This window comes from Chrysemys picta, chromosome 11, assembly GCF_011386835.1.
Source record: "Chrysemys picta bellii isolate R12L10 chromosome 11, ASM1138683v2, whole genome shotgun sequence".
Lineage (NCBI taxonomy): Eukaryota > Metazoa > Chordata > Testudines > Emydidae > Chrysemys > Chrysemys picta.
In genome coordinates this window covers 55,239,149-55,252,427 of record NC_088801.1, presented here as the reverse complement: position 1 = coordinate 55,252,427, position 13,279 = coordinate 55,239,149, and the positions used below count along the sequence as shown (strand labels likewise).

At 42.1% G+C, this 13,279-nt stretch overlaps 1 protein-coding gene across 11 annotated transcripts in view; it reads left to right on the top strand.

Annotated features, from left to right (window-relative positions):
- HECW2 (HECT, C2 and WW domain containing E3 ubiquitin protein ligase 2) overlaps positions 1-13,279 on the top strand; it is a 258,022-nt gene that overhangs the window by 227,402 nt on the left and 17,341 nt on the right. For all 11 annotated transcript variants that reach the window (XR_010591637.1, XR_010591636.1, XM_065562027.1 and 8 more), the window contains 2 exons: positions 2,610-2,723; positions 12,683-12,835. Coding sequence is in view for 9 of the 11 variants with exons in the window: in XM_065562027.1 (XP_065418099.1) it covers positions 2,610-2,723; positions 12,683-12,835 (267 nt within the window). In the remaining 2 variants the exon portion in view is untranslated. The remainder of the gene's footprint in view (positions 1-2,609; positions 2,724-12,682; positions 12,836-13,279) is intronic.

Here is a 13,279-nt window from a genome sequence, read left to right as displayed (position 1 = left end):
ACAGTATGACAGGGATGTCTGCCTCAGTTTCCCCTCTCAGCTGACCCAATAACTTCAGGATTTCTTGTCTCAATACTGTCCCTTCTTGGGGCTGGTTTATTACAACAATGTAAAACCAAATAATCCATAACAAAAGTTCCAGACATGGAGTCCATTTCTCACCCCAGTGCAAGCAGTTATTAAAATTCAAGACATTTCATCCCTCAATTTCCCCCATACCACACACTGGCGCCTTGGATGGTGTCAGGGCTCTCAGCCCTTTCCTGTCCTTGTACCAGGACAGCCACCCCTGCCCTTCCAACTTGAGTGCAACCCTGCCTTTCCCAGCGGGCACCCCCACAGCCTCTCTCCTGTGAACATCCTTGCCAGGGGAGCTTCCCTCACTCCCGCTGGCCCTCTCACAGCTCCACTGGGTCCAGCTCTCCAGCCCTGGGAATGTCAGTGGGTAATCCCCTGCCTTCAGTCCTCTCCGGCCATTGGTTCTGGCTGTCCGACGGAGAGAAAGCAGGCAATTCCTGCTGCTGCTGCTGCTTCTCCTGTCTTCAACCCTCTCCAGCCCTGGCTCTCTGGCTTGGGGACACCAGCCAGCAAGTCCCTCTCAGCCTTCTCCTGGCAACCACCCTCTGCTTCCTTCTGGGACTCCTCTAGTTCCTGGGTCTCTGGTAGCTCTCATCTTCCTGTCCTGACTGAACCAGTTTACTCTAACTCACTGGGATTTCCCCTCACTGGGTCTCTCCCTAATCCTTTATAGCCCTCAGCTGCTGCCCTGCCCTCTTAATTGAGCCACCTGCTTTGGCATACGTGAGATTGGACCTTCATCATGTACTGGGTCCAGGCACCGTGTGATAGAACTATTATGTTAAGAGATAATCATCACATGATACTTGCCTGATTTTACAAAAAATTCTGTGCCATGCACCAACTGTGATCCTCAAACTCCCATAAATTAGCCAAATAAAACCTACTTTTAGTGGAAAAGATAAATTTTCTCCCAAAGAACCATCTGCCTGCTGCCTGATTCTAGTTTTCTAGCTCCAACCACCGTGGCACTAGAGCTATTTTTTTTAAAAATTCACTGCGTTTAGAAAGGGCAAGGTGTATTTTTCTTTGCCACTTAACCATTTTTGCTCAAAAAAAGAACTAGATAAATTCATGAAGGATAGGTCCATCAATGGCTATTAGGCAGGATGGGCAGGGATAGCGTCCCTAGCCTCTGTTTGCCAGAAGCTGGGAATGAACGACAGGGAATATGGATCACTTGATGATTATCTGTTCTGTTCATTCCCTCTGAGCACCTGGCATTGGCCACTGTCGGTAGACAGGATACTGGGCTAGATGGACCTTTGGTCTGACCCAGTGTGGCCCTTCTTATGTTCTTATGTAAATTTTCCAAACATATTCACCTTTTGGCAGAGTCCAGACTCTGATAATTTCTGATGAACATTTCTTAAAATTATCAACAGCTGAAAAAGGATTTGAATGGAAATGCTTACCTATAATGTAATGGGTTAAAAAATAAAAAATAAGCTGTAAAAAAGCACTGCACTTTTTTTGCACAAAGTGACCACTTTGGCAAATAGCTGGTGCAAGAGGGTAGCCATTGCTAGCTATAAGGTCTATGATATATACATGCTCCTGTTACCTTGTTTTTCTGGGTTTGTGAACTACAGGTATATTTCTGGTAGGATTTACCATCATACCATGAGGTTTTAAGCAAGAGAAACAAAACAATAGTTTACTTTGATACAAATAGGCAACTTTTTAATTAAATGTTGTTTCTAAGGTGTTTGAACTTTTATAGATAATATACTACTATAGCCATTTTGATATGACAGGCAGGAATAATTAGTAACACAATTTAACATGGTTATATTTCCTCCTGTTCTCCCCCCTCTTCTCCCTAAGGGAATCCAATGCTTCATAAACATATTTTGGCCATGGACATAAATGTTCAGTTCTGTGTAGGATTACTTTGGCCATTATTCCAGACCCTTGATTTTTTCTTCTACAAATTTTCCAGTAACTAGGGCATTGCATTTTTTTTTTCATTTAGTACCAAATTCTGCTCTGAGGACCGTTTGCCACTCCAATTGGCATTGCTTGCTGTCCAGCTGTACCTGTTCTGTGCATAAATACAGGATATTAAACTCCAGGGCTGTCAATCCAGCCCCTTTCACCAAATTTTACCTTTTGCCTGGCACTATATTGCTTTAGTTGAAGAGCCAGATTCTCATTTACCTTAAGGCCACTTTACACAGCCCTGGCACGGTAAACAGCCTTTAGAGTGGATTTAAATGCCCACTTCAAAACCCCTTCATGCAGCCAGAATGGTGCAAAGCAGACTTTGTGTAAATGAGAACTGGACTTGAAAAATGTAAAATACTATTTCTTTATGTGGGAGACATTGTATTGAATTCTAAAGTATATCCAAGAATCACATAGGTTAACAGATATTATCTGCTAAATCTGGATCAAATGGTTGTATAAAGAGGAGATTAAATATTGTTTGTATCCATTATCCTGCACAGTTACCATCCAGTGTAACTATGTGTTTTCATCTGCAGTTCACCTTTGTGAATTACTGTGTTTAAAATTATCTTGCTGTGCAGATTAATCATCAGGAGAGACCACTTGCTGGAAGATGCCTTCAATCAGATTATGGGTTACTCAAGAAAAGACCTGCAGAGAAATAAACTCTATGTCACGTTTGTTGGAGAAGAAGGGTGAGTAGAACAGGGAAGTGGGCACGAACACATTCATCAACTATGTTTGCAGCTGTGCTTGGCTATTTCACCATACATTGCTGCGGTCTAGAATGGAAAGAGGAAGGATCGTCATCAGGAAATGCCACATACATAAGCCTAGAACCTACAGCTGTTCACACTTCACAAAACCAAATCATTCATTTTGATGCTCTTGGTCATGCATCTTGCTTTAAAAAAAAAACGCATTTATCTCTATGTGTATATGGCATTTCTGCTGTAACCTCAGTGTGTCACTAAGGAAGCAAACAAACCCAAACCTAGATGTCATTTTGTTTCTATTTCTTTCATCTCTACCAGTGTTTTCCTCATGCATGCTACAAGGTAGGAGGTATTTTGATTGGTGGGAGTTAAATACAGGGTGGACTAAAGGGCCAGTCCTTCCAGTTGCTGTGTACCCTCAACTCCCATAGAAATCAATGGGAATTAAGAGCCCTGGACACCTTTCAGAGTGAGGTCCTTTGTCACAAATAAAACTTTCAGACGCAACTGTCTGTTGCTATTTGTTAAATAAACAAGTGTTTCTAATATTCCACAGCCATGCAGCAAATGCTTAGCCTGCAGCTGACTGAATGCTGATGTGTTGTAGCATTTACGTGGTTTGCATTATGAGGCCAGGTTAGGAATTTGGTCAGAGCTCCTTTATCCAAATGAAACTTTGAACAATGTATTGCTTTTTCCTCCCTGCTCCCCCCCATCAGTTCTTAAAGCCTTTTATAGTGCATTATTTCATTAGACACAAAGGGACAAATCTTCCTTCATCCTTGACCATTGCACAGTGACTCCTGCCAGTGTAATCCAACACAGTTGAACTGCGGAGGGGAATGCATATCCAGTGCCCAGCACCAAGCCCTGCACTGCAGTGGTTCCTGGCATGACAGTACTCAGAAGATGGGGGAGGAGGGGGGGTAGCAGCGCGACAGGAGGTATGTTGTGGGAGAGCATATCCAGAGGATTTGCGACTGTGCGGATCCTCTATTTATCCTTCATGTGGTGGTAGTGATGTGTAAGGAGCATAGAGAGCTGCTTCAGCCAATAAACTTGAAGTAGGTTCCACAACCACATCACCACCTGACCTCTGCTTTGCCGAACTGTTAGGCCAGGTGCTGGCATGAGGATTTGCCCCAAAGGTCTGATTTTCAAATGGCAAAACAGGCAGATTAATTTGAATTTTCAGACCTGATTTGCACACACAATTATTGGAAACATGCTTGAAAATGACTACTTGTTCATGTCTGACCTTTTATGAACATGATTAAAACTGTAATGATTGTAAACATATACTGAATTTCATTCACTTGTATTTCATAGATTTTGCACTGTCTTTAAGGGAGCTGTTGCAAAATAGGTCTTGAACCAGTCCTTATAACGATTGCTTGTTAGTACCATGCAGTTTGGCATTACGTTTCTAGAATGCTTTTCACAGCTCTGGTGTAGTAAAAGCAGCTTGTACAAGATTAGATAAATACTCCTTTTAAAGGTTCTAAACGCTGTAGTGTGTTTAAAGTTTATCCTCAACGGCCAAGTTTTAATATGACCTAGTTAAAGTTTTCAAGTAAAATGTGGTGGTCTCACCCTAGCTGCAAGTGTGGGCTTGTTCATATACATAATATCACTGTACTGTCTGGCACCATTCAGACTGATAGGTACTCTTGATCGAAGAAAAACCCAGAACTGGAATGGCAGGATTAAGGTGTTTTGATTGAGCTTATATCAGCTTTTGTTTTTACTACTAGCAGCTTCACCCAAATTTAAAATATATGTAAAATGATTGCAAATCATACATGAGAGAGTGGGAGAAGGGGAGGGGAAGAGCTGAAAAAATACAATAAGAAAATAAAACTAAATTCAGTAGATTGTCTTCTTCCAGATCAGATCATGTCAGGTTTTTACTTTTCTAAACACAGAATGACAAGATGAAGAGTGGTCTGGATGAGGAAAGCACATTACACACACCATTCCTTTTTCCCCTGATGGCCACCTCTGTACAAGATGCCTTTCTTTGAGGAAAAGAATGAGTTATTTTATGAGTAACATCAAATCAAAATGACAATAAGTATCTTGCTAGCAAAATGACTAATCTCAGCTTTATACAATCATTTGATCCAGTTTTGAATGGTGAGAGGATGTGTGCAAACAACTCTCTCAGCATAGATGGTGCAAGGATGTGAGCCATGCAGAACTGCTCATTTAGTTAGACGTAGGAGGATGCATCTTTGGGGGAAGGGAAATAAATAGTAGGAGAAATTTTGAAAGAGGCATGTTCTACCCTCCCACCACTACACTCCTTTTTTTATATATATATTTTTTAATGCAGGCTAAATTATTGTTTGCTAATTGGACAGGAACTTGGTTTTATGTTTCTGTTCCTCATCCATTTGTAATGCTGTAAGTATAAGTCATAAAGAAATAGGTAATGAAATCCCCACTGAATGTATATGAGAATATTTTGATTAACTCTCGTTTGCAGTAGCACATGGGGTAATTTAAACCCCACTGTTGCCATTCAGACAATTTTATCATGAGTCTCACAATATTTTGTGTTTTTTCTTATAAAGCCCCAGTTCCTGGAATCATGAGATAATATGAGAATCTCCATTTTACTATTTTTTTTTTAAAAAGTAAGTTCTAGTCCTCATGGTTTCAGAAAAGAATCAAAATCTCAAAGCAAATCAAATAAAATGAACCCCAAATGTATTAGTTTTTCTACATTTCATGATTTTTCCAGCCAAACATTTGGCTTTTGGGGCCAGATATTTAAAAAAAAAAGTGTTTGGCATCGGTAAAAAGGAATAGTTCTAGGGCCTGGATTTGCTGTGAATAGCAAAATCAACAGTATCGTCAATCTACCTTAGATGTCTTTAAATATGACTGATTATTACTCTGTCATTTTTATTTAATGGTTGATTATATGTATGTGAAAGCCCATGTTTTGGGCCTTCTCAGATGACAAAAGAATTAATGTACTGATGTTTTTGATGCCTTGAATCCTGTAGTGATATCCTCACACCTTGCTCCAGCCCCTGTAAGTCAGGTAAAATGGCTGGAGTGGTATAAGCGAGCCATAAAAGTCCCAGTGGCAGTGGGGGGTAGATTCCCTTGGTGCAGGCACTGTGGAGGTTGACTCCCAAGATCCTCTTGCAAGTCCTGGTGCAGGGGGTGTGCCTGAGCCAGGCCGCAGCATAAATCACTGTGAAGACTCTGGGAAGCACTGTGGTCCATAGATTGGCCCAGGGAGGCTGCCCTAATTCAGAAGGGCCCTCTGGACTGTCTAAATTAGTCTCTTGACAGCCCAGGACTAGGAGGGTGCACAGATGGCTTAAAGTTAACTTAACATGCCCAGCTCCTGTTAGAAGCACAGCTCAGAATCTCACCCATGATTTAAGTCCAAAGAACTGTTTAGTCTAAAGAGATCATATAAAGTAAAATAATTTGTCATGTTTTCTTACTCTATGCTGTTCTTTGCATTGATACTGTGAATGCTGATTTACCACTGGTGAAGGTGACTTTGAAAAATAACAAGCCTCTAACTGTATCAGAAGGTCCTGCTGCTACAGTCTGTTCTGCATGTCAAACAGCTGCCTTGCATGAGAGGGTGGTAGTTTAAAATGCCTAACACTCCTCCCCAAGAGAATTGAAACATGCTGCCAACCACAGTACTTCTGCATTTGAATACCCAAATGCCTCCGGTTGCAGCTGTTGTGTGGCTGAGTGCCTATTGTATGGAGTTTTTTCATTCTTGTGCCAAGTCTTTAGTTGTGGGACAAACCTGACTGACAGAACAGGAATGTAATGAATGATCCATCTGATGTGAGTCACATTAACTTTATATATGTAAGCAGCTGGATGGAATAGCTGGAATTAGATAAAACACAAAAGTTATATTTTATCCTGGGATTTCATGGCTACTATGGCTGCCATCAGATTATCTCAGAAGTTTAGAGGCCCAACTCCTATAGCTGATCAAGTATATAGCTCCTATATACTTGATCGGGTGTTTGGGCTGGGATTAGAGATCAAACAATTGGAAATTTGCCCATCACATGGAACTATCCTTTCCTTCTGCAATTTGAGGGTGGACACACCTTTCCCATCCAGGTGAGAGACCAGCTTTGATACTCCACTCTAAGATGTTAATGGAACCTTAAATGCTTCCAAATGACTGAGAGAGAATATTTTTTCTTCAGAAAGAGCATTCATAGCTTCATCCGCAACTTGACAGTGATCCCTAGACCTTCTCTTCCGAACTTCATCCCCACAGGTCACACGCTGGGCTTATAGATGGCAGGCCACAACTGAAGTTGTAAAGATGACTGGCAGAGTGCTAATGGCAGAAGTCTTTTACTGAAGATTTGTGCAATAGATTTTTTGCATTCTTGTGACATGGGTGTGTAGGCGGCAAAGGAGAGTCTCTGCCACCATAGCATCGGCATCATCTTGATTAGTGGTTTTTTTATGGGTGCTGAACAACGCAGATAGTCTGAGCTGTCATTGCTCGCTAACTGTATTGTGTTCCTCCCATTGTGAGGAAAAATTACATTACTTGATGGACAAAATTGCCCAGGTTCATACTGAACTGGTGGCATCTGTGAGGCTGGCGTTGTATGTTGATGGGGGCTAAGGCTTCTGTGCTCGGGTTTCAGTCAGTGTCACTCACTAAGGTAATGGAGGGAACTTTATGCCACAAATATCCTGGGACCCACACAGCTACAATAACACCGCAAACAACTCTTATTGTTGTCCTTCTTGTTTGGTGAAGGCCAATGGGGAAGAGCTGGGCCAATTGCTGGTGGAGATTGAGAGTTTCAATTAGGGAAGGTGGGTTGCTTGCCTACCTTAAGAAAGCATTTGTACATCCATTGCTCAAGAAACCGTCATTGCTAACTATTGTTCTTTATCTCATCTTCCATTTCTGGGTAAGATTACTGAAAAGGCAATGGCAAGAAAACTCTCATGGTATCTAGATCCCTCAGATTTCCTTGACAATCTGGTTGCAGGCTTGGGCATGGCATGGAGACTGCTTTGATAGATGAAATCTCCTAGTGATGGATTGGGTGCCCAGGTTTATATTAGGTCTGTCAGCTGTCTTTGGTAACTCTTGGTGGTAAAGTAGTGTAGACATTCATGGAACCCTAGCAGAAACAGAGACACTAAGGAATAGCTGTCCATGACTTTCTGTCAAATCCCAGAGTGTTGTTTTGCACCATTCGTGCGTGAGAGGGAGCTCTCCTGTGGAATACTAAAGCGGTCTATCTGGCCACACCTCTTATTTAATGAGTATCTGAGGCTATTGGGAGGGTTAGTTTAAAAAATAAAAGACCTTGGTTACATTGTCTTCAGCATGCTCGTGACACCCAGCTCTGTATCTTTGTAGGTATTTACATGGCCCTCAACATCATAGTATCTTTGGTGAAGTAAAACTTTGAAGAATTTATCTTCATAAACCCTTCTGTGAGGTGAAAAGTATTAATTTCCATATTTTACAAATGGGGAACCAGGGCTAAATGTCTTGCCCACATCACATAGGAATCTATGTCACAGTCAGGAACTGACCCTCGATCACCTAAGTGTCAGTACAAGGACATCTTTTTTTCCTCAGCTGAAGCAAATGGGTGTTTTGCCCTTTGTCTGGTGGAGATTGGGGCATGGATAAGAGCTACTTGACTGAGGCTCAATACAGAAAATACTGAGAGGATATTAATAGGTGGCAGAAAGCAAACCTGATATGGTTGAGGATGTGAAACTGATGTTTAACCACCAGGTATCAGCCAGCAGTTAAGGTGGTTGTGACCTTTTCTTTCTTACATGGACCTCTCAATATCATCATCTTTGCCGTTGTCATCTTGAGTTTAGACTACTGCAGTGCACTGTGCACACTGCAAAGTGGGGTCACACCTTAAATCCATTCCGAAACCGAGCCGGCGCAGAACATGGGAGCCTGCTCATTAAGCTGGGTTTTGCACTGTGAACATATTATACTAGTGCTCAGGGATGTGGACAAATTGTAGAGAGTTCAGCGGAGGGCAACAAAAATGATCACGTGGCAGGGGCACATGACTTATGAGGAGAGGCTGAGGGAACTGGAACTGGGCTTGTTTAGTCTGCAGAAGAGAAGAGTGAGGGGGGATTTGATAGCAGCCTTCAACTACCTGAAAGGGGGTTCCAAAGAGGATGGAGCTCAGCTGTTCTTGGTGGGGGCAGATGACAGAACAAGGAGCAATTGTCTCAAGTTGCAGTGGAGGTCTGTTGGATATTAGGAAACACAATTTCACTAGGAGGGTGGTGAAGCACTAGAATGGGTTACCTAGGGAGGTAGTGGAATCTCCATTCGTAGAGGTTTTTAAGGCCCGGCTTGACAAAGCCCTGTCTGGGATGATTTAGTTGGCGTTGGTCCTGCTTTGAGCAGGGGGGTTGAACTAGATGACCTCCTGAGGTCTCTTCCAACCATAATCTTCTATGATTCTATGGTTTGCCTGAGTTGCTCTTTGGTTTTCCAGGTGAGATAGTAAGATGTTAATTTTGACATACAAGTCCCTGAATGGCCAGTCTAGAGAACTGCCCGTTTCAGAGACTTTTTCTCTCCTTTTGCCATACATTTACAGTGAGCAGTGACACTCCTTCAGTTTGAATGAGAAGGAGCTCCTGGCAGGGCATTCTCAGGGACCTCTCATCTTTGGAATCCAGGCTGCACCTTGGTCTAAAATATAACAAATTGTTTGAGTTTCTGAGCATATTAAAAACTGATCTGTTTGCTCAGGCTTTTGCACAAGGGAATAGAATGGCCAGCATTTTTGGAAAAGGGTGGAATATTATATATTTTAATATAAACTTTTTAAATTAAACTAGCATCCCCATATTTTTTGTATGTGGCTGAGTAGAATTATTCTGCTAAATGTTAATTTGTTGTTGTATATTTGAAAAAGGACATAGATGCCCAAAGGCAAGGATATGTACATTTTTATATTTTAGATATTAAATCAAAATAAGAGGAAAAAAACCCACACAAATACGGTGTAAAGCACATCTCATTCTATAGATTAGATGATGTATATTCTATACATTAGATGTATATTAACTGTGCATTAGATAATTATCATAAGACGTACAGATTGTCCTTTCAAGTTTAGTCTCTTGCCTTTCTATGTGTACATTATCCTAGCACTAAGACTAAAGAAGGTCAGTGTCTGAAATCCTTAGGCTATAGAGGTGCTTTATTTGTCTCCTTTAGGGCTATAATAATGTCTCTTCCCAGTGGGAAACTCCCCAGTTTTCCATTCTGCAGTGCTACAGAGATATTGGTCTTAGGGCTTGTCTACACTTACATTTTATAGCGCTCTAACTTATTGGCTCAGGGGGTGTGAAAAATCACCCCCATGAGCGCAGCAAGTCTGAGCACTTGAAGCACTAGTGTAGACAGGCTCCCAGCTCTGGGAGCCAATCACCTTTTGGAAGTGGATTACCAGGAGCGCTGGGAAAGCTCTCTTCCAGCACTCACGCGCGACCACACTCGCACTTCAAAACACTGCTGTGGGAGCGTTTCCGCAGCAGCGCTTTGAAGTTTCCAGTGTAAACATACCCTTTTCACTTGATTCACTTCAATTGTGACCCTGGGAGGAGTGGCAAGACAGTAATTTGTCTCAATACTATTTCAGCAATGAGGCTATCTGTCTTCTCAATTTGAGTGCAATTACATGTCACCTGGAGAATGCATTTCCTTCAGGTTCTACTAATTCAAGATTATAGTTTCTAATAAAGAGAGAATCTAAGTAAGTCCCAGGTTTTTTAATAAAAAAAACAAACTACTTTGATAGGTGAAGGTCTTGAAAGGAGAGAGAGAGAGAGAGAGAGACACTCCAAGAAAGATGAAGCATTAAAGTAATTTGAGATTTTCTTTCTAATGGAAAATATAACTCTTTGAATTGCTATATTGCTTCCCATCTGCAAGGATATAATATGATTGTTTTTTCCACTTCTGTCCTTGATTTGTCAGATGCATATATGGGTAGGTTTAATGATGGCTCTTTTGTTGTGTGCTGTATATAGGAAGGGATTTCTGCTTTCCCTTTAGCTTCTTCAGAATGACTTGATTTGATACCATTGATCAAGTTATTCTCAAGAGACCAATATAGACTAAGCAAGGGTCTTCCGTGAAGACTGTGTGTCACTTAGGCCCCAATCCTGCAAGCTCCTCCACCTCATTTAGGCTCCATGCGGGCATAGGAGTCCACCCACATGATCGAGGATTTAAACACCACAGTGATAGGCACCTTAGAAAAACCTTATATAGTGGTTAAAAGAACGAAGATTTATAGAGAATAAGTCTGTAGCGAAGCAAGACTCACTGGTGCGGCGCCTCCTGCTAGTTATCCTGGGAATTAGCTCTTGTCCAGCCCGGAGCACCCTCTGCAGGCTGGTGTCTCGCCTGCCTTAGGGCCCCCGTGTCCCTCCCAGACCCCAATGGTAACCCACTGTCAAGGCTGTATCCCCACTTTGAACTTTAGGGTACAAATGTAGGGGCCTGCATGAAAACTTCTAAGCTTAACTACCAGCTTAGCTCTGGTCTGCTGCCACCATCCCAAGGCTAATTTCCTTCCCTGGGTAGCCTTGAGAGACCTTCACCAATTCCCTGGTGAATACAGATCCAACCCCCTTGGATCTAAAACAAGGAAAAAAATCAATCAGGTTCTTAAAAAGAAGGTTTTTAATTAAAGAAAAAGGTAAAAATCATCTCTGTAAAATCAGTATGGAAAATAACCTTACAGGGTAATCAAACTTAAAGAGCTCAGAGGACTCCCCTCTAGTCTTAGGTTCAAAGTACAGCAAACAAAGATAAACACTCTAGTAAAAGGTACATTTACAAGTTGAGAAAACAAAGTAAAACTAAGACGCCTTGCCTGGCTATTTACTTACAAGTTTGAAATAGGAGAGACTTGTTTAGAAAGATGGGGAGAACCTGGATTGATGTCTGGTCCCTCTCAGTCCCAAGAGCGAATGAACTCCCAAACAAAGAGCACAAACAAAAGCCTCCCCTCCCCCCCCAAGATTTGAAAGTATCTTGTCCCCTTATTGGTCCTTTGGGTCAGATGCCAGCCAGGTTACCTGAGCTTCTTAACCCTTTACAGGGAAAAGGATTTTGGAGTCTCTGGCCAGGAGGGATTTTAATAGTACTGTACACAGGACAGCTGTTACCCTTCCCTTTATAGTTATGACACCCACATTCTGGGTCTCCCCTCCCAGGGGAACCCCCAACCCTCTATCCCCACCTTGCCTCAGTGGCTACTGCTAATCATCATCATCTAGCCCCTGCTCACTGGGGCAAACGGCAGGCTGTAAAAGGCCACTCATCATTGGCAAGGGGGGGGGTCGGACCAACTGTTTCTGCCTAACCCCGGGCTACAGCCTCTGCAACCCCAGTACCTGTTTTGGTCTTTTAGCAAGGCCTGCAGCCTGGGAATTTACCAGGCTAGAGCTCCCCAGCTCTCCTTGCCTTTCCCCAGCCCTACTCCATTCCCTGTACCCTGAGCTCCCAGGCAGCCAGGTCCTTTTCTCTCCAGAGCAAGAGAGAGACTGACTCATTTTCTGGCTCACAGCCCTTTTATAGGGCCAGCTGTGGCCTGATTGGGGCGTGGCCCCAGCTGTGGCTGCTTCCCCAATCAGCCTACCCTATTTTTCAGAAGGGGCAACTGCCCTGCTACAAAGTCCATCAATGGCTATTAGCCAAGATAGTCAGGGATACAACTCCATGCTCTGAGCCTCTATTCTGTTAATTCCCTCTGAAGTATCTGGCATTTGCCACCGTCAGAAGACAGGATAGTGAGCTAGATGACCTGACCCAATATGACCATTCTTATGTTCTTATGACAAGCCTTGTTGTATCAAATAAACCTTCTGTAATAAATTAACTTGCATTTTTTTTAAAGGTTGGATTACAGTGGGCCTTCAAGAGAGTTTTTTTTCCTGGTGTCCAGAGAACTCTTCAATCCATATTATGGTTTATTTGAATATTCAGCCAATGATACCTACACAGTACAAATAAGTCCCATGTCTGCTTTTGTAGACAATCACCATGAGTGGTAAGAATTAATTTCTAATCTTGTTTTTTCTATTGTTTCCACTTGTGGAGAACCAGCTCATATTTGTTCAAATGCAGAGTTTTTGATCTTTTTAACCAGTAGTAAAATAATTGCATTTCTTTAGACTTTCCTCTCTTTTTTCCCCCCTTGTTGGTTGTAACAGATATTCTTGTTTCTCACAAAGTCAGCAAAGATGAGATTTGGAACATATGTATTGTGGTTTTGGCTCACTACATGAAACTCCACACTTTGTACAAGAGCAAACATTTGCTTCACCAAAGCACTGTCAGTCTTTTGTGCATGAAAAACAGATTATATTAAACATTGGCTTGTAGTCAACTCAGTGTACGAGAGATTTCAATCAGCTTTTATTGCATGTTGTTTGTTTGGGATTTCTCAGTGAATATAGATGGTTCCCAGTAAGGCAGTCCACATCTGGTGGAG